Raw genomic sequence first — 27,509 nt, forward strand, 5'->3', positions numbered from 1 at the left:
ACTATAAACTATATCAAAGCAGTGGGCCGTCCTGGCCTTGAACCAGCTAGGGGGTGCAAGAGAGTTCCACTTCATTGTGTGTTGCTGAAAATTAGAAGTACGTGGAGTAGCGAATGAAAAAGTACTGTGTGAGTAAAGGGAACATCAAGTACATGCCGGGTGAGTTAAGGGCTGTGGATCTGAATTAAGAACCTTCAGTAACCATTGCACAGAATCTGCCATTCAGTAAGTAATTGTGTAATCAGCATAAAGGTGGCTTTGTCAGTCTCTTAGGGAGGAGGGAATGATGGGGCCCAAAAGAGAGCCCTGTGGTACGCCTTTTGAGACGGGTAGAAAAGTCCAGCGGAAAATTACCTGTACTTACCTGGTGGCCATTGTTTGTCTTCAGCTGCTAGGTCCAGGCATTCTCCCCCATCATTGTAATCTCACGCACAGTGAAGGGATGGTCACCGTCACCCCTCACGGCCCTGACGCTGACACGTTTGTTGATGGGCAGCGCATCGCTGAGACGACAGTTCTTCGCTCGGGTTCCACACTTCAGTTTGGCTCTGCACACGTCTTCAAGTTTGTTGACCCAATGTTTGATCAAGGAGGGAAGAGAGAACCTGCGGCCATGATGAGGAGCCGGCACAAGTCTGGGTGAGAGAGCGGAGCATGGAAACCTTAAAATTGAAACTTTCCTCATTAGACTTCTTGTCTTGGTAAAAGAAAAGCTTCAATATTTTAGTCGATGAAAACAGTATGAAAGAAAATCGACCTTGATCTTTACCTGGTGAGCCTTAAATGAGGGTTTAAGAAAAGATCATTTTGATTTGGTTTTATTCATAGGCTTTTAAATAAAATAAATTCAGATTCAGAATACTTTATTAATCCCTTGCGGGAAATTTCAAATGTTCACTTGAGTCTTAATTTTTGACTTTTTTTTTTAAGTTGGCGAAATCTGAAAAAGGGTCATCAAAGAAGATCTAATTCTCTTTTGTTCATTAAATTAACATGAGCATTTGGTATATCCATTCATGTTGTTGGCTCTCGGTGCCGTGATGTCATAATGAGTGACATCTGTCTGTACTGTCATCTGATTGGTCCTCCTGGATAAACCCATTTAAGATGACCTCTCCTTTTGTCTTATGATCTTCACCCTGGTGAGGTGTGACCTGAATCATCCCCAATAAATCTCTGAGGCAGAAGTCTGTGAGGATGAGGGAGTTCTCTGCTCTTTTACACGCCGTTTCCCGAAATTTGCGAACAGAAAAAAAAAAAAAAAAGAGCATGGTGTTATTGTAGATGGAGGGAGGAGAGGATGAGGTTTGGAGTTGGCAAGCTGAGCAAGAGATGAAGGGAAGGAAAAAAGGGGAGGAGGGAAGTCTGAGGTTGGGCACACGGAGAGAGCGGGGAAATGAGAGGAGAGGAAGAGCGTAGGTCTAGGGTTATGGCAGGCGCGCTGCCCTCTAATCTGATCAACATGGTCTGGGGTGTGGCCTCCAGCTCGCTGTCGTTTCACACACTAACGGGAAGGAGAGAGTGAGCACATCAGATAAGACGAGCTGGAGAAAGATGATTTGAGGACAGGAAAAAGGAATTGAATGGAAGATTAACGCTGCGTGAGAGAGAGGTGTGTAAGTAATCAACACTCGAGTGTGTGTGTGTGTGTGTTTGAGTGAGAGAGATTGTGTGCTTCTGCATGAACTAGTTCTTTAGAGAGAGTTAAAGTACTGGTTCCTCTTGTTTAGTTGGCTTTGTGAACTTGTGAAGTTTTAGAGGAAAACACGCTTGACTGGCTTGATTTCAGGAGTGCGGCAGAACTTTAGACGTCATAATTACCAGATGACTTCGTCAATGTATTAGAACAGTTTTCTTCATGTTATTACAGTTGTGGTTGAAGTTATTGGTAAGTTATTGATGATTGTTTGGAGCTTGTTTGCTTTCTTGGGGGGGTGTTATGAGTCCTCGGTGTAGGTTTGCGTTCCATCTAGAGACCGTATCAGGTGATTTTAATTTTCACCTTCATCCAGAGAGGAAGTAGTCAGCAGCGAGCGGAGAGAGTCTGATGAAAACCAGCAGGATCCTGTCAACTTTCACTCTGCTGGTTTTCACTTTTTACCTCCATCAACTCAGTTTGGCAGCGTATTTGACTTAAGAGTCATCAGCTTTTCCTACATTGAAGCTTGAGATATATCCAACCTGCAGAAACACCTTTCGCGCTCGCGCTCCATCAGAGCAACTTTTTAATTATTTTCAAAACGAGCGTTGCAGTTTTTTGCTTTGCCACTAACTTCAATAATGTGACGAGACCCTGACTGTTTTCCTCCAGCCGCTGAGATTTGAAAAAAAAAACAAAAAACTCACCTTGGGGTTGTAGTGCTCGTCTTTGTCGCTTTTAAACCAGTCATCCAATCACAGCTGCGGGGTGTGACAAATACCGCAAAGCGAGCTGTCAAGTATGAGTGCTGCACAGCAACAACAACAACGGAGGAGTTCCCTGTTGGGCACGTTGATGGGAGCGCCTGACGTATTCAGCTGTAAAGAAAAGCTCTGGTGGGCACAGAGGCTGGCTGGCAGTACAGAAAAACACTGACCAGGTTACTGTTTAGAAATTGCTTGGAAAACACCTTTATATGAGTGTGTGGGGTTCAGTTGAGGTGGTTTTAAGACATCTAAGAATATACGGTCATGAACATTTCCCAGGCCGTTTATTGGTGAACATGTGTGTGACCCCTGTATTGCCTGTTTAAAGAAACAGGTTTAATCCGGAGTTCATCCTGACCTCTGATTAAACAACAGACAAGGACACAACATAGAACAAGGTGTGTTGTAAACGGTGTGTCCTCCAGACTGGAGCAGGTGCAGCTCTTAACTTCAGTAGTTTGCTCATCTGCATTCAATCGAGACCTTTTCGACACCTGTAATGTCTCTTTTACAACTCCTTTATTTACTGCTAAAACATTATTGTAAAGGGAAAGGACACAGCTCAATGTTTTAGCTGTTGATTCAAAGAATGATGCCAAACCTGTGTTGATGATGAAAATGCATAAAACATGTTTAGACATAAAAAAAAACCTGCCTCACAATCAGTGGTATTTTTGTTTCTTTCTTTTTTAAAAATGTTTTTTTTACATCAGCTCTTTAAAAGCTGTTACACACAAAAAAAAAATGAATCAACTTGGAAATTGTTAGAAAAATGTTGTCTGCTCTCTTGAAAATCTGATGGTGGTGCTCATGGCTGAACCCGCTCCTGCTGGTGTTGGTTGTACGTGATGAATGCTTGGTGTGTTGGTGTTTGACACCGACGCCCTCCCCCCGCGTGGGGCGTTAAAAGCAGACGGCTGTCTTTTAACCTCCACTGCTGTCACAGTCTCTCGCTGCCACTCAAACACCTCTAGCTTTGCTGTGTGCATCGTTGTGTTGGAACCTCTGGCTGCTCTACATCTCGTTAGACGGCGAGTGTGTGCATGTGCATGAGGCAAAACTGCCTCTGTGCATTAGTGAGTCATTCATTTACTGCAAATCAGGTCTCTCCTCTCCAACGAGTGCCGAGTTAGATAACTGGATGTGTGTGGGTTTGTGTGTCCCTGGATTAAGACTGAGCTCTTGTTGTTGGCGGAAATGAGAAGTCTGCTGTAGAGATCACAGCTCCTCGTCTAACCGCTGCATTTCTGTGTCCGTGCTGCAGCAGCGTTCCCGAAACCACTTTTGATCTTCACGGAGACGTCCACAGTGGAGCTGCCCTGCCTACCAGCAAGGTAACACGCAACATTTGATACTCTGCTGTCTGCGTTGTTTAGTTCAACGGTGGAAAATCCTCTGTGTTTGTAGCTGAAACAACATTTTCTCACTTGCCGAAAAGAGAAGGGAAAGTTTTATGTAAAGAGTTACATCTAAAAAACATAACTGGGAACGGGGTTTGTCATCTGTTCCCCCGAAAAACAATTGCATCACATGCATATTGATTATTATCAAACGTTTATCCCCCCCTGCCCCGCCAAAAAATGAGGGATCCAAGTGTTTATAGTGATGCTGAGAACAAAAGAGCAGAGGCAGAAATGTTTGGTCAGTAAAGTGAACAAAATATAACTAAGTAAACGAATCCACTGCTTAGGAGGATTCTCAACATTGGATCATGTGCTGGATCTTTATTTAGGAACCAATTAAGAGTTTCAGTCGACAAAACAATTTCCCACAATTGACCCCCGCTGATTCTTGCCAGATTTCTGCAAGTCAAAGTAGAATAATCAAAATGTATTCACATTAATTATTGAAAGTTGCCTCATGTAGTCAATTAAGCTCTGGAGCTACCACGCTAAAACTTTTCATGCCTGTAGAGATCACGCATACACTTGTGGTTACCTCTATGTTTGTTAGCGTCACTTCAAGCTGCTTTACAGATGCTACTGTCAATTTTACAGAACACACACACGCACACAGACATTTGATGTCGGACGAGCAGAAAGCTGTAAAGGCAGCATCTGTTGGGATGTTGCTTTAGCTGCTTGTTAGTAGTTTTGCCAGTGAATCAAACACAAGACATCATGCTATTTCTCTCACACAGAGCCACATGAGACCACCGCTTTGACCCGATTCAGCCCTGAGAGAAAAGATTTTAATTGTCGCTACCTCTGGCGAGGGGATTTTGTTTTTACCCGTGTCTGCCTGTCTGACAGCAGGATTACATCAAAACTAAAACAGTGCCCATTAAATTAAAGGGAAGACCCATTTCACATCACACATCTGGTGTGTGCTGTGCAGAGTCTTCCTGCTTTAGCTGTGACGTGTGTGGCTGTCTGCCTTCTACTCTTTTATTTGTGTGTATATGACGGGGCAGCATACATGTCCTCTCATATGGGGCTCACGCTGGAACCACTTGCACTCACAGAGATTTAAACCTCTCCTGCGAGGGATTTATGAGAGTTTTTCAGATTCACCAATGATGTGACATGTCGGGGTTTTTTCCCCCTATCTATCAACAAAATCATCTCGACAAATGGATGAATTTCCCTGAAAAGATTCTGAGCTGGAATACCTAAACGACGCTGACATGATCAAGGTTATGGTTGGACTTGGCAGTCAGCGATCACAGCACTTTCCAATTTCTTGACTTCCTCAGGACCTTTAATTCCAGTACGCGACTAAATAACGTGCATTTCCATCGATCTGAGCCTGACCTCAGTCTCAGAGCTCGGAAAGTGGTTTTTGGTGCCATTTTGAAGAGTGAGGCTCCTCTCTTGCTGTGCTGGATGCCTGGTGTTACAGGGGGGTTCAGGGACGGTCCTTGACTTTCTCAGGTGGATTCATCTTGTTTACGCAGCTCATGAAAGTCGAGGCCTCCTGACCATGTTTTGATGAGTCTGACCTGTCTAACTCCACCCCGCTTAAGCGCAGAATCTAAGATGAGAATTAAAAAAATGCTCTTGCATGACGCTCGGTGTGTGTGTGTGCATGTGTGTGTTCGTGCGCAGAGCTCAGGAAAGCTGGAGATGGAGAGAGGAATGGTTAAACCCATGATCAGAGGAGAGCTGCAGGACAGCAGGTCAGACACCCGCCTTCTCCTTCATCCCCCTCCCCCTCGCTCCTCATTATTCTCTGTGTTCAGTCTTATCTTCCCTCTTCATACTTTTAATTGCCTTTCAGGTCTCAGGACATTTCAGCAGACAGGCCAGAGTTGACTCTGCCAGCCAGCATCGAGTTCAGAGACAACTGTAAGTATTATATATGACTCCCTCTGTGTCAGTGACCTAATCAATAGATGGAAACTATTGAACTGACCTTGTTGCCTTAATACAGCGTTTCCCGGTACCAGTCCTGGGGCATCATGGGAATCAGGTGTATTGGAGCAGGGCGACATTTAAATCATGCAGTGCGCGTATACACGACCAGTCAAACATTTCTGAAATTTAAAGCTGTAGTGCCGAACATTGCATCACTGTAGGCTAATTTGTCGTTACTGTTTTGGCTGAAAAACAGTTGCTAACTTGTGTTGAGTGTCACAAGCCTCCAGGATGGGACTCATGGAACTGTCACATGCGGAGAACTAATGGGAAGTTTTTGCCACAACTGCGGCCTTCTGCTCTTTCTTTTCCTGATAAAACTCTGGATAAATTGTTCTGAGGCTCGCACAACCCCTGCAAAATGACAGAGGTTGAGCATTTTGACCCGATCACATTTTGGGAAGTCTTTCAAGCGACACAGTTAAATTGTCTTCCCATTCAAGTTTGCAGACGGCAAACCAGAATTCATTTGGAGATGGATCTTAATTTACAGGGAAAATGTGACGCACTTGAGCTTTAAGCAGCTCAGTAACCTTTAACCCTTTGTTAAAGAACCAGAAGTCATTCACCGTCATAGCTGTAACAAATGTATTTACAGGGTTAATCACTTCCAGCTTTTCTGCAACAGTAATAGTAAATGGAGAACTTCTCCTGCTGGTGTCGATGACTTACAACCTCGTCCGTCCTCGTACATGCAGAGCTGGAACCCACCTGCGCTGTCTGATTGTTTATGCAGACCGTATTTCACTGCAGTAGGTCGTACATTCCATCGTAATGGCCAGAAAAAGGCCATTTATTAACGAAGAGACAGGGACAGTTTTAGCCCCGTCAAGTGTGGCACTTTCCTCCAGCGAGAGTTCAGAGACAGCTGAGGTGCACCTGGAAGTGTGTTTATAGCACCTGAAAGACGATGAAGAAGGTGAACCTATGTCATTGTTTAGCAGAACAATCCTGGATGCAGGTACCGAGTCCTGAAACAGCCAGAACAGCCAAAAAGAGAACACATTTAAACGGCACCACCAGAATGATGAAGGCCGTGCAGCGGTGTTTGTGCTGACGGGTCCACTGACCACGTCCACTCCCCCACATCTCCACTCCAGTGTCGATCAATTCACTCTGTGCTAATGTCCTTGTGTTTGACACGGATCTGTCAGTCACACCTCAGTGTGGATGTCCATGAAAGGAGATGTCACAGAGGCTGCAAAAGCACACACACACACACACACACACACACACATAATGCGTACATGTATGTTAGGACAACATCGGAGCCAACCTGCCGACAACAAGACTTTGCGCAAAGATGCAAAATAAAATCCATAAGATTGCTGAAATTCATTCATATTAAAGAGAGAGACGAGAGGTGCAGAAATATCAGATTTTTTGTTAAAATGTTGGTAATACAAGTAAGAAGAACAATACCCAACTACAGGTAGCTGAGAACTACTAAAACACAGTAGCCAAATATCTGTTACTGTGTGATGTACTCTGTTTTTTTTTCTTCGTTTTTTTTGTTGTTGTTGTTTTTTTGTTGTTGTTGTTGTTTTAAGTTTTAACCCCAGAGTCAGAGCTTCTTTTTCTTTAAATTTTTCCAACAGTTTTGATTTCATTGCATACATCAAAGTGTTTTAAAAAGTCCTACCAAATACTGCTGGCTTGACTGTATTGACAGGATCTGTGAATCTCGTGTGTGTGTGTGTGCGCGTGTGTGTGCGCGCGCCCGCCCATCCAGCCGAAGACACCTTCCTGTCGGCCATCATCAACTACACCAACAGCTCCACGGTTCACTTCAAGCTCTCGCCCACCTACGTCCTGTACATGGCCTGCCGTTACGTCCTGTCTCCTGTGTACCGGCCCGACATGTCTCCGTCAGAGAGGACGCACAAGGTCATCGCCATCGTCAACAAGATGGTGAGCATGATGGAGGGAGTCATCCAGGTCAGTACCACGACTGCTCTTTGTTTTCAAACCTAACAATTGATTGTACTTTCTCAGTCCTCTCAGCCAGTGTTCTTATACGCGTGGCTGCTTGTGTCTCGTTACCTCCCCGTTGCTGTATTCTTACAAACTACCCACAGGTGTGTAAGGTGTGTTGTGTGTATGTTGCCATAGCGACTTTCTCCCCTCGTGTTGCCTCAAATGTACCAGTCTTCTCTCACATTTGTCTTCTTCTCAGTGTCACGTGTTAATGTGAGGCCTGGTAGAACACAACATTTGTGTTGTAAGCCTTTGTTTTGCTGATTCGTATCAGATTCCTGTGTGGCCACACAATTAGGGCTCATTTTCCCCTTTTCCTATTTTTGATTTCTCATTTTCTAATGCCACCTTTGTCACATGTATACACCTTCACAGTGTGTACCACTTCATACTTGTTTCATTTTATTTCCAGATGGTACAACGCTTTGAAACCTCTATGAATTTTACACCCCAAAACTGTGTTATTCTCCAAATATAAACAGGTTTAATTCTGCTCCTCGTGTTCTTAAATGTATCTCATTTCTAGTGTGGAAATATTTCTTTCAAGCTAGCACGGGAGAACTATAAAACCCTTGAAGTGAACTGGTCACAGATTCACTCTGAAGTTTTCTTGACCAGATGTGCTTTTCATCTGACCTCCATCAGTTATGTTCTTAAACTAATTCAAAATGGCTTTACATTGTAAACCATGACCATGTGTGTGTCAGAGAGTGTGTGTGTGTGTGTGTGTGTGTGTGTGCGCGCGTGCGTGCGTGCTACATGGTGTTATCCATACTGTAGCTGTTGACGTGTTCTCTCTCTGTCCTGTTGAATGTGTCCTCCTCTTCCTCCTCCTCCTCCTCCTCCTCCTCCTCCCATCCAGGAAATTGCTGAAGGGGATCAGGTAGGATAGCACAATAGTTCACCATGATACGGCTGCTACAGACTCGTCTACCTCTCTCTCCCTCTCTCTCTCTCTCTCTCCCTCTCTCTCTTGCTCACTCTTTTTCTCAGGGTGGGCGATATGGATAAAATGTCACATAGTTTCATGGCATTGCTATACACAATTTCCTCGCAATTAAATAAAACCCAACCTGAACATGTTGGGTTTCTCCGCCTTTAAAGAAACTACATGGAACAGGAATCTTTAAACTTGTGTAAACCATCATACAAAGTCATTTTAAATGAATATTTTGAATTTGACTTGGGGTCACGCAGGAAATGAGGAGTGGAAGGAGTGGACATGAGCAGCTAACGGTCACTTACTGCAGAGAGAAGCTCTTGACCACAGCTGTAAAGTACCAACTTGAGTTATTTTTTCCTCTGCGGTTGTCAGAAGGACCAATAACTCAAAAAACGATTTGAGAAGAGTGGAATTCTTTCTTCTCCTAGCCCAGAACAGAGAACAGCCCCAACAACATGAATGGAAGTCAGAATTATGGATGAGATGCGGTGTGGTGTGTGTCCTGTCAGGCGTTGTAAACACCAGTTTTTAGCTTTGTTGTTATCAGAGCGGCGTCACCGTGACCCGTTTTCTCTGAACGGTTTTATGAAACCGCGAGCTTGTGAATCAGCTTGTTAACGTTACACACTGACAGAAAACGTGTCTCTCAAATCATGGAACAGTTGAAATAGTTTTAGCAAGCTAATTAGCAATTTGGCGGTGTGACGGCGAAGGTTAGAGCATCGATTTGTTACGCAGCTATAAATCAAGTTTAAGATCATTTACAGCTTTATACAAAAAGTTACATATTATAGTTTAACATTGAATGCAAGTTATGAGTTTCAAATAAAAACAATTTTGTGTTATTTGAACTGTATTGACACATTTCTCTGTCCGTTTCTTAAACTTTGAATCGGAGCAAACGTCAAAGACGGCATGAATTTGTTCTTCTTCTAAATTTGACTCAAAAGGACTTACATTTTTTTTAAAAATCAATTGGAATATCTTCCAATTGAAGTGTGTGATCCACAAGGATTTGTAATCACGATCCTGTCGCCCAACCTCGTCAACCTCTCACTATCTGATTCTCAGCCTCATCTCTCCTCCTTTTCTCTCTCTCTCTCTCTCTTTACGTCTCTCTCCTCTCTTCTGCTTTTTTTGGCCAGCCCCTCATTGTTGCTGCTGCTTCTTTTTCTCCATTCTAACAGAAATATCAAATACAGCCATAATAATACGTCCTCCCACAGCTGGAAAACTAAGCAACAACAGCAACATCAACCCAACTAATTCCATTCAGCTTCGCGGACCTGCCTGGTACTAAAAAACAATCCAAAACAAAACAGCGAAACCAAAGCAACCACACTTTCCCGTCACGGCTCTTTCTTTAATACCAGCATACGTTTTGTGTGACATCACGTCTTGCTTCTCTTACTCAACAGTATGGATGAGAGACAAGCACCCTCTGACCTTCCTCCACCTCCTGTGTTTCATTTGTCTGTTTGGAAGTTGTTAAGAATATTGTTCACTCATTCGTCTGTGTTTTTTTTTTTTTTTTCATGTGTCCCAAATGTTTTATTGTCACCTTTCTTTTTTTAATGCACTCGGCTCCATCTCCCATTCTGTGGCTGTTCTGAATTGAGGGTCTTTGTTTGATTTTTGTTTTGCGTTTTCAAGGCGGGGATAGATGAGTGCGGGCGAGTGAGCGTGTGGTGGGGATATTAACCAGTCAGCTCCTCAGACACTCGGATCTGTCCTCCCGATTGATTCAGGACCAGAAGCTTGTCCTCGACATTAGACTGTGAGATTACGCCCAGGGTTCACGTGCTTCAAGCAGCTGCAAAATAGCTACAATGAAGTCCAGTAGCTCATTCCTCTGTTTCTAAGTGCTTCCACTAAATGTGCTTGTAGTAGAACATCACCTCAGCCCTGGAACGGCGCTCTGCTCGGACAGAAGCTTTTTTTCTTTGTGGAAAAGTGCTTTTGTGTATGATTTTTCTTGTTGGGACTGACGGTCATCATTCCAGTCATAATGGTCGTGGCTGCCTGGGGTCACGGCAATACGATGTTTCTTGATAGCAGTGATGATGGTTGTCATTTCCTGTACGTTTGCCTATTTTAGATTAAAAATAAATATACAGGATAAGGAATCTAAGAGCAATACTTAACCCAAAACGGATGTTTTGCTTTTCGGACACTCTCAAATAGGTGTCTTGAGCACTCGAGGACATCATTTTTCTCCCCTGCATCAATTCTTTTCCTCAGGAAGCAGAAAGCACCAGCCACGTATGTTTAGCTGGAAGCTAGTGTTGCCTCTTTGACATCAAATACAAACACTAGCAAAATTCTTGATGTTTGTTTTGCTTCTGCTCACTTCTACTTTTGTGATTCTGTCAAGCTCTTTTAGTGGATGCACTTTATTGATGCCCTTTTGTTATTGTTTTCACTCAATATTTATGCAGGTACAAAGATTTTTGTTCCCAGTGATCGTTTAGACCCAACAAAAGAGGAAGACAGGTTGTAAAATGTCAGTTCTTTAACTTTGCTCACTCCGTGAACAAGGTCACAGCGGCAGTGCTAGCGTAAGGCTAGCATGTCAATCCTTTAGACCCAATGAAACGGGAGAAGTGGATCTTAGTTTGAAAATACCAGAAGTGCTCTATAATATCACGTGATGCTAGCATGCCAGGTTTTAGCAGCTCTAAGATAAACTTGTTAACATTCTTAGTTTGACGTGTTAGCATGCTAACATCTGCTTCAGGGAATGCCATGCTTTGTTGGAGGAATTTTGACGTAAACCAAAGTATCGTCACGTGTCTGGCGCGGACGTGATGAAACGTAAATGGATATCGTAACGTTATTACAGTTCATCCTGTGAGGCACAAGCTGTCCTCACCAAGTAGTTCATCAGTCCAGTAGTTTGGGGCTGGAATGTTACTGACTTTTAGGGCTTAATCCATCGTGCTTCTCCCTGTGTGAATATTGCAGGCCGTGGTAGAGTGTGAGTGTACGTCAAAGACGTCGCCATGCTCTCTCCGACCAGAGGGGAGGCTTGTGTCTGGTGCTCTGATGGAGTTGTGTCTAGGTGGAAGAAGCAGTGGTCACTAATGTCTGACACTGAACACTTGGGTTTTGTTTAAAACTGTTAAAAGCTGGAGCTCACATTAGGCATGAAGAATTGATGAAACGCTCATCCTTGGTGTCTCCATTAACTGACAGTAATGACCACTCCTTACTTTGGGCACAGGGGTGTTTAGAGGGAGGGGTCGGTAGGGCATGAGTCTATCCCTGAAGTAACAACTGCTCCTTCTGGCTGCCACTCAAACAGAAACCCCTCTGCTGTCTTCTTAACTCCTGGGATTCTCTCCGACTCCTGCTACGCTAACAGCTCCCTCCGTATGTTTCCGTGTGTGTGGTTGTGAATGGTACATTACAGAAACAGAAGAACATTGCGGGCGCCCTGGCTTTCTGGATGGCCAACGCCTCGGAGCTGCTCAACTTCATCAAGCAGGACCGGGACCTGAGTCGCATCACGCTGGACGCCCAGGACATCCTCGCTCATCTCGTCCAGATGGCCTTCAAGTCAGTCAGCGTGTGGTTGTGTGGCTGAACGTGGGGTGGGAAGACGTGTTTTCCAGACGGGGAAATACAGCCTGTTTATATATAACCAAAAAATAACAAAGGACTTTAGAGTCCGTCTTCCAAACTCATGAGGGATCATGAACTTCTCCACCTACAAATAACACTTAAGGAAAGCAACTGTCATTGTGTAGGACATGGAGGAGTGGTAGCAGGATTACAATGTAAAGCAGTAGAGATTCAGTGCTACGAAATACCAGGAAATCAAAGTAATAATTACAGTGTTTCATGAAGTTAAGTTAGTCACAGAAGTACATTGTACTGTCATGGCTGTGTACGAGTCCCACGGTGAAACGAGTCCGTTTCCACCCAAGTTTCAGTTTGTTCAACACTTCAGGAAAACATGGTCAAAGCTGTATCTTCGTCCCTCGTGTTTATGGTGAATGAAGTTTGTTGCGTGCAGGTACCTGGTCCACTGCCTCCAGGCAGACCTCAACAACTACATGGCCGCCTTCTTGGACGACCCTGAGGAACACAATCCTCAGAGACCCAAGATAGGTACAGTCACACTCTCCTACTCCGGAGCCTCTTTGACTCATGTGGTCATACCTCAAAATCTTGACTTTTCTAAGTAATTCTGAGACTTCATACTTTCAGAGTAATCTTCCTTCAAACACGTTGGCCAATACGGCTGAGAAGTATTTCTTCTTGAATTGTATTCAGTCATTTGAAATTCTCTTGAAACCTGCGAAAATGAACACAAGCACATGCTAACTACATGCTTATTGTAGCTTAGTCCCCGCATAAATAACGCTAACCAATAAGAATAAGAATACTTTATGAATCCCACGCAGGGGAACTTTAGTCAGTTACAGAGAAGGAGAAAGAAAAATACTGATGAAATGAGACACAAACAAGAACTGAAATAATTTAATGTTAACATTTGGGTTGGACAATTTACAGAAAAAATGTTTAAGTTTAAGTAAGCGCTCACTAACTACATGCTAATTGTGTGCTAGCTGTAGCTTCTCCCTCTCAGACGTTCCCTTTCATTAAAAAGCTGATGTGCAATCACGAACACAATGCTGGTGGACAACATGTTCTGAGTTGGCTAGCACATCTGGTGATTCATGGCTGCAAGTCGGTGCCACATCAACGAGCTTCCATGTCTTTACACCAAACACATCCACTAAAAACACAAATTGGCCTTACATTTCATTTGAAGTTGGCTTAAAAAAACCCACTCCCATTTAGCTTGATGAAACCTGCAATAATCCTGTAAATGAATACAAGCACATGCTAACGGCTAGCCAGATGTAAAGCACCATCGTGAGCCCAGTGCTGGTGGAACTGCGGGGTTGCTCTGACTCTCTGTTGTCCTTCACCGCCTTTTTCCAGAGGATGTTTTGCACACCCTGACGGGCGCGATGTCCCTTCTGCGGCGGTGTCGGGTCAACGCCGCCCTGACCATCCAGCTCTTCTCACAGCTCTTTCACTTCATTAACATGTGGCTCTTCAACAAGCTGGTGACCGACACAGAGTCGGGGCTCTGCTGCCACTACTGGGGGGCCATCCTTCGGCAGCAGCTCAGTCACATCGAGGCCTGGGCGGAGAAGCAGGGTCTGGAGCTAGCTGCCGACTGCCACCTCAGCCGAATTGTACAAGTAAGAGAGGATATTTGTATTTCCATTCTTAAACCCCGGATGAAATCTCACCAAACTTACTGGTGCTGAGCAAAACCAAACTCCATTCTGAAAACAAGCATTTTAAATGTGGTTTTTCCTCTCATCTTGTGGAAAGTCATGGCAGTGCATGAATTCACGTTTTGTAAAAATTATCATTATGATGTTGTTTCTTCTGCATTGTGTTGACCTGTTTATTTGAATTAAATCACAGTTAAATCTAAGTTGCTGGAGCGAGTCACTGGGCTGTGAGCACCTCAAATCGCTGGTTGCCAAAACATGTAAATTATCATCTTAAAGCAAACGCTTTCAAAAGCCATATAGCGAAACCGTGTGATGTGAAACACTGTAAATCTCAGCTGATCTCCATGTTCAGGACAGTGTGGGTGGGATTTGATCATATTTTTTAAAAGGAGTGTCTCCTCTGCAAGAAAAGTAAACAACCCAACCTCTGTCCCCAGATCTGATTGCTGTAATTGTTAAATTGTAAATGGTGCGGGGAATAACTGACGTCACCTTTTTCCAGTGGCGCCCTGCCCATGTAAACCTTGTCAGAGAGACACAAACGAAACAAACAGAGGAGCCTTTCACGTCCAGCAACTGGAACGGCCATTTTCTTTGTGCTTATGATAAGAGAGGAGAAGAGAGAAAAACAAAAGGAGACCTCCTTGATCCTGCTCAAAGTTTGCCATGATAAACGTGTCTCATTCTAATGGAGCTCTGTGTCCTCCAGGCAACCACCCTGCTGACCATGGACAAATACTCCATGCAGGATGTACAGAACATCCATAACACCTGCTTCAAGCTCAACTCCCTGCAGCTGCACGCCCTCATGACCAACTACCACTGTGCTCCAGACGAGCCTTATATCCCGCCAGTAAGACAAGGCCTCACAAATCGAAGAATATTTACATGTTGATTGGATAATGTCAGCTTCATGTTTGTGTCATCGCCTGTCATGCTGCCTGGAACTGATGCTGCTCTTTGCGTGTTTGTGTTCAGGAGCTGATTGACCACGTGGTGGCGGTGGCAGAAAACACAGCGGACGAGCTGGCGAGGAGTGACGGACGAGAGGTTCAGCTCGAGGAGGATCCAGACCTCAAGCTGCCCTTCCTCCTCCCTGAGGACGGGTACTCCTGTGACGTGGTGCGCAGCCTCCCCAACGGCCTGCAGGACTTCTTGGAGCCGCTGCTACAGAGAGGTAAAATTCAGCCCTGCGAAGGAGGACTCATCATTTGTTTCTGTGTGTGTGTGTGTGTGTGTGTGTGTGTGTGTACATGTCCATGCATACATTCGCATACTTTTGGAAAGGGTCCTCCACTCTTGTTTTGCTCTTAAGATCGTTTTTTAATATCGTTCAGTAAAAACAACCAACGTCACTGTTCTTTAAGGGTGGAGCAGCATCATAGTTGTGCAGCAGTCTGATTGAAGTACTTGGCTTATTGTTGCCTCTGCCGGGTGTTGGACCTTCTCTCTCCGGAGTGACTGAAGTCCTGCACGATAACCCCGCTCCTACATCTTCTGATGTCTGAATATCCGAACAAACTTGATCAGCGTTCACAGCCAGGGCAAATGACCCGCTGGTAAACGAGTATTTACAGGCTCCGTCTGCGACCAGAATGGACGGGAGCACAAAACCCAGGTGAACGGGGAAAGTTGTGTCCCCCTTCTTGACTTGAATGTTACCAGACCAAACGGCTCAAACCAGTCGCTTCGTTGGTGTCGTTTGACGTTCCAACAATCAAACTAATCATCGACAGTTTGACATCTGTGTCCGTAACGACGGAGCCCACAACGTAGGAACGCGTCCGATGGCTGATCATGGTAACCGTCACTCCCAGAAGATGGAGACAAATGTTCCACATTGTAGCTTTGACTTTTTTAATGGCAAGAAAAATGGACACAATTCATAGCGGATGCAGGCAAATGATGCTTTTAATTCTGCAAATGTACCTCGAGTTTGCAAAACAGAGCTGTTTTGACATGTTTATCAAGTCAAAGACGAGGAGTTTGCTTTTTCGTGCAATGTCTTGATTAACAGAATGATCTTTTATTTATTGTGTGTTTTCTTCTACCAGGATTCTGCAGGTTAACTCCCCATCCCCGTTCGCCCGGTACGTGGACGGTCCACTTTGAAGGAGCCGACTGTGACAGCCACTTCTCTGCTGCTGACAACTCTGAGATGGTAGGACATCCAACACACACTCAACTACTTTGTGTGTGTGTGTGTGTGTGTGTGTGTTAGTGCGGCAGGGTATCTTGGGTAAAGTTGGTGCCACAGAGGACTTGGAGCAGTACTGCTGACTCACAGGAGCTGTGGATCCTAAAGTGTACAGCAGATTTGACCACTTCGACTGCAGAGAGGAAGCACGCAAATTCTTTGAACCTCAAAAGTGGAATCTTTGATCGCAGCAGAGTTACTTGAGGTCACGGCTTTGCTTCTTCGTGCCACTTCCATTTCTCCTCGTTGCACTGAGCTGGCATTGCTGTTTAAACATCTGGATTTGGTCTTTAATGGGAAATGGGTGCAAACGGCATCCAGTCCGGCAAATGACTTTGCACCAGTCACGGATGTTTATTTGCTCCAGGTGGGATGGAAACATGAGAGCTGGGTGGACACGCTAACTTTTAGATAAGATTACATCAGATTAGGACTTGTATGGTACACAGTACAGTGAAATGCAGTTTAGTGTTAAACCAGATCAGTATGTACAAGCATGTACTATGTATGCCTCGTTGTCTCGTCTCGTCTATATATACAGTATATGTATATATGTGTATATATAACATATATGTGTATGTGTGTGTGTATATATACACACACACATACACAGCAAGTGACTGATACAGAGAAACTGAGGTATGTGCAGTATTGACAGTAATGAGACACTATCAACACTGTAACCACTAATAGGCAGAAATTTACATGATAATAGGAGATATTAAATATATGTACTTTATGGCAGACATGAAAGCAGTACCTCAGTCAAAACGTGTATTTACCCTTTCAAGTACTCACAAGGTGCCGCTAACTCAGGAAGAGGATTTATCCCACCTAAATTATTGCAGCGGCGTGTATTTAGCTTGAAGCTAATTGAGACTGACGGCTAACAACAGCAAATTTGTCCCAAAATATCTGTTTACAAGCTCCTTAATGCCAGCGTCCGGTAGAATCCACATGAGCCCTTTTCAAAGACAGAACGCGGCAAATTTGCGGTCAGGTAGAGGTGGGAATTTGCTGTCTTGTCTTTGTGGAATGGAGGTATAATATTCCTCGTTCCAAAAAAGCCGCCACTTTTGTGGGCGGAAACGTGACGTGCGGTGCAGCATGAAGTTGCACGTGAACGGTGAGGTACAACACAATATTTAGCCCCCTGACTGACTCTAAGTTTGAAAACAGCAGTTCGCCGCTCTGGCTCCCAGCAGCGTCTGTGTCGACATTCTCAGAGGCGTCTGATGCGGGAGAACCGGCGAGCGTTTGATTTGAGCTCAAATCCAAGTGTTTGCAGGTTACAGCACACGTTTATGCATCATCATCGAGGCAGAGGTTTTCAATGATGACATAACTGGATGACGGGAGCTGAAATGTTGACATTTTTTTGCCCCCAACCTCCCAAAATAAAACTGACGCTCAAACTTTTTTTTTTTTTTTTGGATTTTATAAAGAGACCAAACAAGTTTCCAGAAATTCAACAAGGTGGTTATAGCAACACAGGAGTTGCCAGACGAGGTTATCCCTCTACATCATCTAAACTCTGTTCGTCGTGCTTGTTATCGTTCCACTGCACCGCGTCATTTTCAAACCTACGTCTTGGATTAAAAGGGTCAAGCCAGACGGTGTGGGACTTCCAGTCGTCAAGACAAAATGAAAACAAGGAATGAGTTTCTAGGTACGTTTGAGACTAAAAAAGGGGAAATTCTTGAACAGAAGTGGAGCCGTAGACAACGTGACGGCACTCATGACATAGTTTGACTATTTTTAGAAAAGTTTAAACCTGGGAGTCGCTTTGATTCAAGTCCAGGGATTTGTGTGTGTGTGTGTGTGTGTGTGTGTGTGTGTGTGTGTCTGTGTGGTCTTTCAGTTGAAGGCAGCGATTATAGTGACTTCAGAAGGGGTAATTTACGTTTCCTAGACACACACCAAACACACACACACAGACACACACACAATTTAATCAACACCAATCATACTGCTGAAGTTAGTGACTGTGAAGTATTTAATGATAGGCCTCTTTTCAATGCAACACACACACAAACACAGCTACTTCCTCTATAATTGGTGTGTTTATCCCCCATTTCATGACTTGTCTCGACATAATGCAGGCGTCTCTCTCTCTCTCATACACACACACAGACACACTTTGATAACCAGTGTGTGTTCAGAGTGTGGGGAGCAGGTTATGGGTTAACTACAAATATTTTTCCATCATTACAAGTACAGATCCCTGCCTTTGATGGATTTCATCCACAGCACATCAAAAATAAGCGAATACAATTAATCGACTTCAATCTGCTAAGTTAGCTCGTTTCTTAACAACATGCTAATCCACATGCCTTTGTTTTGAAAAAGGGTTGAGCAGATACACGGGAAATGTTTTCCTGATTGCTTTCGCTCATATGTAGCTTTGTTTTCTGTACCTAAACCTGCTGGTCCACCCTCCAGCATGAGGGAGGCGTTTCCAGAATGTCCTCCTGAAGAGAGAACCTGTGGGAGATGTTAGCCTTTTAGCTTGAACCTAATGAGGACCAACCTCTAACAACAGTAAAAGCGTCACTGTACAGACTCTTGAACGCACCGTCTGATACAAACCACACTCAGTTCAGCTGAAACACTTGTGGAAGGAAGCTACCATCATTAGCGGCAGGAAGGTGAGGTTTTGTAGCTACTTATTTCATCGCGTCGTCAAACGATCAAGATGATAGTGCAGTGAGTGACAGCTGGTCGAGTAACTACGAAACCTGCAGCAATGATTCCAGTGACCAGTTTACGCGTCCCATGGGCCACTACAGACAATGAGTATCCAGGAATTCACTATCGACACACTGACCACCTCTGTGACCACAATTTCGGACTCTGACCGACCGCAGTCCAGACATGCGTGAGGTTTTGATTGCACTCGAAATTTACAAGGCAGGAAAATGCAATTTATCTCCCCTTTTTAAAAGCTTTACATTAGTTGGCCAGCGGAAAAGCTTTCATGGACGCTTCACGGCCCCTGATGGCACGCTGTTGACAGACAGTTGATGAATGTACATGAGAAAGTACTGATGGTCTAAACACAGCCTGGAGCAGGAAGAACACACAGGAGCTGCACCTGTTGTTGGAGGGCTCAGGGGTTATGGGGGTTTAAGCCTGGCCAGTGTCCACAAATTTGCCATACGATGGTGCCCCTCGTGGAACACTGCTGGTGGATGATGAAATCATTTTTGTTGTCGCCGCTGCCAGTGAAGGGACTCGCATCCCTGACAGGTCAGCACACCTCCACCGCTCGCTCCCACCGCAGCACGTGTCCGCAACTCAGTTAACGTCGGCGTGAGACGCATCTTTGTTGTTTGGAGCTTTAGGGGTTGAGAACCTCCCTGTGCACCCGTCCGCGTCTCCAGTTGTGCTTCAGGTGTTGGAACACAGACCCTCAAACTCTGCACTGCACCTCCTGATGCAACAGCGAGCCGCTCGCCAAGTCTGACATCAATCCAATGAACTTTCGTCAAGAAAATCCAGTCACAGACGTGCACAGATTTTCTTTCTTTGTTTGTTTTACAGCACAGAAAAATGTTATCGCAACGGAAAAAAAATCTAACTGGAGGGCTGCAATTGTGTTGTTCCTCCAAAAAGATTTCATCTCCAGCCCCGTCTGCTGCTGGTCACAGTTATGACCAGGATGTCATTACAGTATACGTGTAGGCCTGCTGTTGTTGTAACAGTTGTTGTGCGGTTGTTGTTTGGTTTTAGACTGGGCAACAGTGCTGTCCAGCCACACACTCAATCAACACACACACTCACACACACACGCACACACACACACAGTTGAGTGCAGACAGTCTGACACTAGCTCATTTGTTTTGGACTCTGCTTTGTCAGAATATTTTTTTATGATGTGGGAAACCTTGGTAGCTCTCTGTGTTTCTTTGTTTCTCCTCGTCTCCCCACCCAGCCACCCAGCCCTGCTCAAATGAGCCCTGATGTGTGTGTATGTGTGTGTGGGGGCAGCCATGATGTGGTTTTCATTCTTGACTCGTTTCCAGCGACCACAGGTTCCTCTGTGGTCTTCCCCTTTATACCTCCTTCCCTCCCTTTTCTCATCCCTCCCTCTTTTCACTCAAACACTTTTTTTTCCCTTTCCTGAGTGATGTTTCAGACTGAGGGCCCGGAGACATTCGCTGTTTTCCTCCAGGCTTCAACAGAAGCACCAGAGGTTTGATCCTCACTCGCTCACAGTTTCTCCTTCCTGTCCCATCTCTCTTTTCAGCCAATGAGGAAAGAGCCGGAGGTTGTCACAGTAACCCTCAAGAAGCACAACGGCATGGGCCTCAGCATCGTGGCCGCCAAGGTAAGAGATGCCATCTTAAAGGGTGTGTAGGTGCAAGTGTGTGAGGGGTTGGATTTCAAGAAAGTCTTGATCTGAAACTGGCAGATTTACATTTACATGAGGGACTAGCAGGGATTTGACGGGAAGTCCAAAAATAGCCTGGATGTTTTTGCCTTTGCTCTTGAGGCTGTGTGTGTGTGTGTGTGTGTGTGTGTGTGTGTGTGTGTGTGTGTGTGTGTGTGTGTTGAGTGACACAGTGCTGACTGAGGGAGCCGCTGTTTTAAATAGACTGCTTTCACTGTTGAGTCTGACAGCAGCACAGAGACTAAACAGTGACACGGCAAACAAAGTTCTGGATGGATCTGTTTAGTTGGCAGTTGTGAGCGTGTAGGGGGGCTCGTATGGGGGGGGGCAGCTATGGATCAGTGTTCCTGTGTGTATTTATCCATCGCCTCTGATGTAGTGACAGAACGAGGGAATTAAACATCTCACTGCTGTGTGGCGCTCCTCCACAGAGACCTTCATTTCTCACGGCAGGCCTTTTCTCTCATCCGTCCTGTCGTGGATTGATGAAGTGTTTGAATCTCCATGCACTCAAGAGGTGACGCTCCCTCAGTCCAAGTGGCACATGACAGATGTGCACAGTGGCGACATCTGGAGGGCCAACATTGACTAAAATCAAGCAGGAAAAAGGGAGCGACGACAGGAAACTGACATTTACTGTGACTGCAATGCTAACGTGTTCATAGTAATCAACTGTAGCACGTTCAGCTTTCCCCACAAAGGTCCAGAAGAAAAAAATCCCACGTTTCTGGTTTTATATCCTGTGTCCTCTTGTTAGGTGCCACAGATTTGTTAAAAAAAAAGTATTTTGTCAGATCGCCTGTCAGTTCCTCTGACTCAATTTTGTGTCCAATGAAAACACTTTCTCAGATTTTTGTATCTCTCCCCCGCTATTCCCATGATGCACTGCAGCCAAAAAATACTTTTCCTTATCGATAGAAGCGGCTGTAAAATGGTAGATAGATTTTATTGATCTTTGCAACCATCCCTGAAAATGAATCGTTTCAGAATTTGATCCGTTTGGTTTCGTATCACTTGGAATGTCTAGGAGAGCTGATTAACCATTCATTCACATTCAGGTTAGCAAAGGGCTGACCTGCTAACCGACCTGTTGTTACGCACATTCAGCACTCATGTGAACGCCAATCGTGACCCGCGACGAGTCCCTCCCCAGTTTAACGATTTTATGGAAAATATGCAGACACAAATATGAACTCTGGCTCATGTTGAGAAGAAAAAAAAAATCACATCTGGTCTTTCTGAATGTAGAGGTGTCTACCAGCTGTGGTGTGTGTGTGTGTGTGTGTCTGTGTGTCTGTGTCTGTGTCTGTGTCTGTGTCTGTGTCTGTGTCTGTGTGTGTGTGTCATGGCCAGTAGTGGTAGTGGAGACCCACCCACTACAGCAGGAACAACGACACAGAGGCAGGTTCAAGAACTTTGGCAGCTGGGTGTCACTCAAAAGCAAAAACCGTCGTTCAGGATGCTGTCCCGAAACCTAACAGGTGTAGCAGTGATCAAAATGAAAGCAGGGCTCCGCACACACACACACACACACACACACACACACACACACACACACACACACACACACACACACACACACACACACACACCTCGCTCAGCTTTGCAGCTCTGTAGTGACATGAAGAGGAGGGCTTTATTATCTTCATAAAATGTAAAGCTTAGCAGAAGTGTGTGTTTGTTCCCTGTGTTAAACATAAAGCCGTCTTTCTTTTGGGCAGAATGACTTTCCTGCTTCAGGCGAGAGCTCTCCTATGTCTGCAGCGTGTGTGTGTGTGTGTGGGGGGGGGGTGTAAAGGAAGACTGGAGAGGAAGGATGTAGTGAGGAAACTCCTTGCGCTGTTTATTTTCAAAGCTGTGTGGATGTATAAGGAGGAGAAGCTCTGTGTGTGTGGGAAAGTCAGGTAGAGAGAATTTTGTCAAACAGCTGCTTGAATTCACAGTAAACTGGGCTGAGCTCTGTCCTGTTATATAACCGTGTGTGTGTGTGTGTGTGTGTGTGTGTGTGTGTGTGTGTGTGTGTGTGTGTGTGGTATGTGACGGGTGAAGCGGCGGCAGCGCTCCACCTCAGTCTGACCAGCTGGCGTCCAAGCCGACACTTCACCTCTGGAGCTCCACCTGGTTTCACAGCTTTTTAACAAGCTGTGTGACTCGGGGAGGAATATTCGGAGCGCTCGGAACATTGACGGGATTCGCTGCACCTTTACAACCACAGACTGGAATTTAAACAGCTCTTCAGCTGTCTTATTTTTACAGCTGCTTTTAATACTTTTCCTTCTTTTTTCTTTTTAAAAAGGAACCTGCTGTAAATTTTTCACCACACACAACTGAAACCATAACAGTCTTTTAGCTCCTCTTTGCAGCCATAAATAGTGATTTTTAAGCAGCTGAATGGATTACTCCCCGCCGGTGTAAATTTTTTTTTTCTGGACTTGTCAGTGCATGTTAGCAAGTGGAGGCTCTGTCCGGGATAAAGGGAGTGTGCATTTACTGGTGTGTGTCCCAGTCTGGACGTCCCAGTGTGAACTGGTCTGGACAGAGCTGACGAGCGGGTGCAACATGTGGTTTTCTGTGGTGGGCAGGAAAGACCAGGTAATTCTGTGTTTTTGTCAGGTGCTGATGTGCTCACATCGTTCTTGTCTTTGCTACTTGTGCACAGGTTGGGATTTTATACCGGATACGAGCAGCGATTTGTTCGCATGTGTGCACCCTAATGATTGTCTGTATGTTTTGTGGAGTCGATTCTCGACCATCCAGAAGTTTCGTCTTTATTCTGATTCTGTTTATCTGCATTCCTCCACGCACCGTCCTTGCTGACTTTGTCCGAAAGGATGTATTTATTGAATTAAGCAGCGCCTGGTAGGATGTTGAACCAGGGTGACTGATAGTGCCTCTGTTGTCTGACTTATCCTCTGGGGTGATGGCCTCCTGCTTCAACATTATTTGCTTTTGAGGCTAATGATTAAACTAGGATACACACACGGTTAAATGCTAACGTGCACACGCGGACTCAACGGTTCATTAGTGGCGTTTTCTTATTGTCTTTACTGAGTCCCAGCAGTTGTATGAAGATTTAGAAATATATCTGTGTTTAATATCCTGATCCCATCCCTCCTTGGTAATCTGTGGTGCTTTATGTTTCAGCCAGGATTTAATCATTTTTGGAGCTTGTAGCTGATGAACTCATCGCTGATGCATCACAAATATGAACTGCTTTGTCTCTGGAAGAAATTAAAGCAGGAGTTCTGAAAACAGTGTCTTAAGGCAGAGTTATTCAAACCGGTGTGTGTGAGTGTGTGTTCTTGTGCTGCTGTGGCTGGACTGGTCCTGTTTCAGGTTTGTCTGTCTGTCCTGGTCTCGTGAGCGTGATGTGTGGTCAGTGGAGGCAGACGACTGCGAGGTGGGAGTTGATTGAAACACAGCTGTCTTTTTGGTGGACAGCTCCCGGCGGGAGGCGAGGAGCCCGGCTGCTGGGTGACCCTGTTCACTCCTCTCTTGTGTCCTCATTTGCTGTAAAGAACAGAACTTTCCTCTGTAGTTTGACACAATCCAGGTTTCTCAAAGCCCTGATGGTTCTTAATCTTGGATGCCCCGGCTCAGATATGTGTCAGTTTGGTGTCAGCTGTTCTGTGAGCGCGCGTGCGTGTGTGTGTGTACTGGCCCTACAGTGGTAAATTGTTGAAATGTTAAGGGAGTTCTGAGTACGTAACAGAATTGGGACCAAGTGCTTCAGCTCAGGGTTTGAGCCTGATACAGGAAGGTTCTGCAAAAAGCTCCAGTGTGTGTTTGAAGCAAGCGTTGAGTCTGTTAGCTGACCGGAGCGGTAGCACAAGTGGAACAATCGTATGAGAGCATTGCCCCCTGTGAGGCCTGGAACAATGGGAGGATGTACCACACACACACACACACACACACACACACACACACACACACAAGCTAGTTTTCCTGTAAAACTGAGATGTGTTTACACGCAAAGGGAACATTTGTACATCTTGGCTCTGGTAGCAAAGGCAGCTGTAGGTTGACTCCAGCAGGACAGTGTGGCTGGTTCGAATGGGAGACGAGGACATTCTTGTCTTCCTAGGGTTTGTGTCCCTGCACATGAAGGTCCCGGTGGTTTGACATGTGATGTTGACAAATGCTGACACACGACTGCAACTGCATTTCAGACACTCGCTTGAATTAATGATTGTTTCCCGCTTGTGTTGTTGCCTACATTGCATACATGTCCATAAGTAATCAAAAAAAGAATTTATTATTAAAAAAATTATTAAAAAAAAACACTTTTTAAACTGCACTTAATTGGGTTCACCTGCAGATAGAAGTTTTGTGGGAATGAACATTTGTAAACGTACTTAAATAAAATAAATCACAAGCATCTGTCTGTTGTCTGTAGGCCTGCAGGCTTCAGCCGCTGCGCAGTGAATGATGCTCCTCCTCTGCAGGGCCTGCGTGTCACAATACTCCCAAGCTGGTTTTGTGGGACATTTAATGATATTAGCTCATTGGCCGTCCCTTGTTCTCAGGTTGAGGTGTGGCCATTTGAAGAGCATAAACACATTCAGTCATTAAGGTTTAGAAACCGTGTTACAACAACAGGTTGCAGATAACTCAAGATGTCAATCAACAGAAGTCTGAACATGCCCAGAGATTCCTGAGGAGACGTCTGCCGAAGAACATGTTTGAATGCCGTTGGCCTGAGAGCACCTCTGGTTCCCAACTGTCTCTCATGGATTTGTGGATTGTTACCTGAGAAAATTCAAAGAAAACAGGCTGACTTGGGTAAATATCCTGAGCTTTACTCTCAGTGAGGCTCCATCAGCTTTGGTTTACCAGGTATTAGATGTATGTGATGCCCTCTTGGCTCAGTGGGACGCAGGGTAGATGATTGTGGCTGGACTACAACACTGAAGGTCCAGCTCATTTCTGTCCTCTCCAATGTTGCTTCATGCTCACTAAGACCTGCAGAGAGCAGCAGACCGACAGCTGAGACGCGAGCCTACGCAGCGCCGATGCTGACGGCTACGTTGACACAAATGTCAGCATATCGGATGCACGAGGCGAATGAGCGAACATTCCTGAGCTGAAAAACACTAGCAGAGAAAGAAAAACATAGTTTTAAATCAATACATGAACGGTTGCATTGTTCTCCTAAATCAGCAGACGTCGTCTCATTGCTGATTGGTGATTGATCAGATTTATCGTCCAACAACACAAATGCCATTTTGAGCAAAAGAGAGGCTCCTCTCCTTGGTCCTCAGCAGTTTGTGGAGGCGCAGGTGTGTCTGTGGAGAGAGCGCTGGTGCTTGTACGGACTCGGAGTGAGGTTTGGAGGCTGCTGCCAGCGAGACTTCACTCAGGAAACTGATAGAATTGTGCCTCCACTGCTGTCCAGATCGAGTTGAAACCCAAATACAACTCAGGCTATTCATGACTCTTGGTAGGATTGATTTTATTAGACAGCATAAACTCCGTGACAGTTTAGTGCATGACATGACAGGATGATGCGACGAAGCCTAACCTCTGTCACGGAGGTGTTCTGAATAAGTTATTACAAGTCCTGGAATTCCCATCAAGGCCATCATGGGAAGCCTGCGTGAGGCGGCCAGCTCCTTGAGGCCCCACTCTAAAACAAACCTGGTAGCTTTAAAGGCTCACAGATTTGTTCTGGCAGGGCACTTAAAGGAACCAGAGCTGTCACTAAAGCGCCGTGAATCCAGGAGGAACGCCGCCTCAGGTATTCCAGCTCTTCTAATGGATCCAACACTCTTCCAGCATTAGCAGTGTGGACGCGCTCTCTGGGAACATGTTTTTTAAGAAAAGTGTGCGATGAAGGCGTGTGTGACAGGCGACACATCTGGTTCCACTTCAGTCCGGAGGCCAGCGGCATGTTTTATATCTTCATTATTGCGAGCGACCTGCTGTGTGTGGAGGGAGGGCACGCGTTCCAACATGCTGATGTCCTCGGAGTTCACCTGCACATTCCTGCCTGTGTTTGCAGAGGAGAAGCAGTGGGGATTTGACACTGTGCCACACATCAGGTTTAAAGACCAGTGGTTGGTCCAGATGAAACCAGGGATGGGCGCCTGTCAGACAGCTCCTTTAGCTTGAATTTGATTCTTATTCCTGAAAAGTGCATTTTTGATACTGATTAGAATCAGTTTTAAAGGACATGACAGTTTGTGACAAACCTTTCCTTTTATAGCGGCTCCTTGAGATTTTCACTCTCAAAACGGTTTCATAGCTTGAAAATATGAACCGATCGTGAGATTCAAATGACTTTGTCTGTTGTCTGTCAAGTTTTATGTTTCAGCTCATTGACGTTTTCCCTCTGGAAGCTTTTACAACATGTAATCACAGCTCGGAGATGAAATTTGGGATTAAATGACCTGGCATCTTTCGGTCAGTGCCATAAAAGTATTGAAGTACGATACCTGGCCCAAGGTGCTGTCCACATTTACAGCTAATGGCGCTGTCGTTTCCTTTCACTGCTGAACTTTATCTGCAACAACAGAAATGTAATTCCAGCAGTAACAAAATAAATAAGAAGGAACACCTTAATTTCAAGGCGTGCAGCAAATCTTAGCTGCAGCTGTTATGGAGGTCGGAGACGTGCTCAGTGCGCTCCATTGGTGGGTTTTTGAGCAGCCACACAGGTTCCGCTGGTTCTTGGAACCCCAAAACAGAAGTGGATCCACTGTAATCCAGTTGATTGCAGTGGTTATTGAGTGCAGCGACCATCGCTAGCCTCACGCTGTGTTCCAGGCTTTGACTTTTGAACGTACATGAGGTTTCTCGGGTTTGATGTGTTGTCATGGCTGACTGCTTCCTGTGCTCCAAACATCGCAGAGCAGCGTGTAGAGACGTGTAGCTACACTTGAGACCGTTTTCTACTCGGCGTCGCCATGTGGGCTGCAACTCCTCAAATCTCGCTCTCCCCAGTTAAGCTCCTCAACTTCGCCCACATTGACTTCTT

The 27,509-nt window shown here is 45.1% G+C and overlaps 1 protein-coding gene across 19 annotated transcripts in view; it reads left to right on the forward strand.

Annotated features, from left to right (window-relative positions):
• Window positions 1-27,509, forward strand: part of afdna (afadin, adherens junction formation factor a) — a 92,822-nt gene that overhangs the window by 39,462 nt on the left and 25,851 nt on the right. For 14 of the 19 annotated variants that reach the window (XM_086189715.1, XM_086189714.1, XM_086189716.1 and 11 more), the window contains 13 exons: window positions 389-639; window positions 3,671-3,740; window positions 5,454-5,524; window positions 5,626-5,693; window positions 7,495-7,700; window positions 8,602-8,622; window positions 12,095-12,240; window positions 12,701-12,795; window positions 13,636-13,901; window positions 14,653-14,796; window positions 14,922-15,120; window positions 15,998-16,104; window positions 20,390-20,470. In XM_086189715.1, coding sequence (XP_086045841.1) covers window positions 389-639; window positions 3,671-3,740; window positions 5,454-5,524; window positions 5,626-5,693; window positions 7,495-7,700; window positions 8,602-8,622; window positions 12,095-12,240; window positions 12,701-12,795; window positions 13,636-13,901; window positions 14,653-14,796; window positions 14,922-15,120; window positions 15,998-16,104; window positions 20,390-20,470 — 1,725 coding nt within the window. The remainder of the gene's footprint in view (window positions 1-388; window positions 640-3,670; window positions 3,741-5,453; window positions 5,525-5,625; window positions 5,694-7,494; window positions 7,701-8,601; window positions 8,623-12,094; window positions 12,241-12,700; window positions 12,796-13,635; window positions 13,902-14,652; window positions 14,797-14,921; window positions 15,121-15,997; window positions 16,105-20,389; window positions 20,471-27,509) is intronic. The other 5 variants (XM_086189717.1, XM_086189730.1, XM_086189731.1 and 2 more) reach the window with 1 other exon arrangement.

Source organism: Aulostomus chinensis, chromosome 20, assembly GCF_037954235.1.
Source record: "Aulostomus chinensis isolate RoL2024-O1b breed Wild chromosome 20, RoL_Achi_v1.0, whole genome shotgun sequence".
NCBI lineage: Eukaryota > Metazoa > Chordata > Actinopteri > Syngnathiformes > Aulostomidae > Aulostomus > Aulostomus chinensis.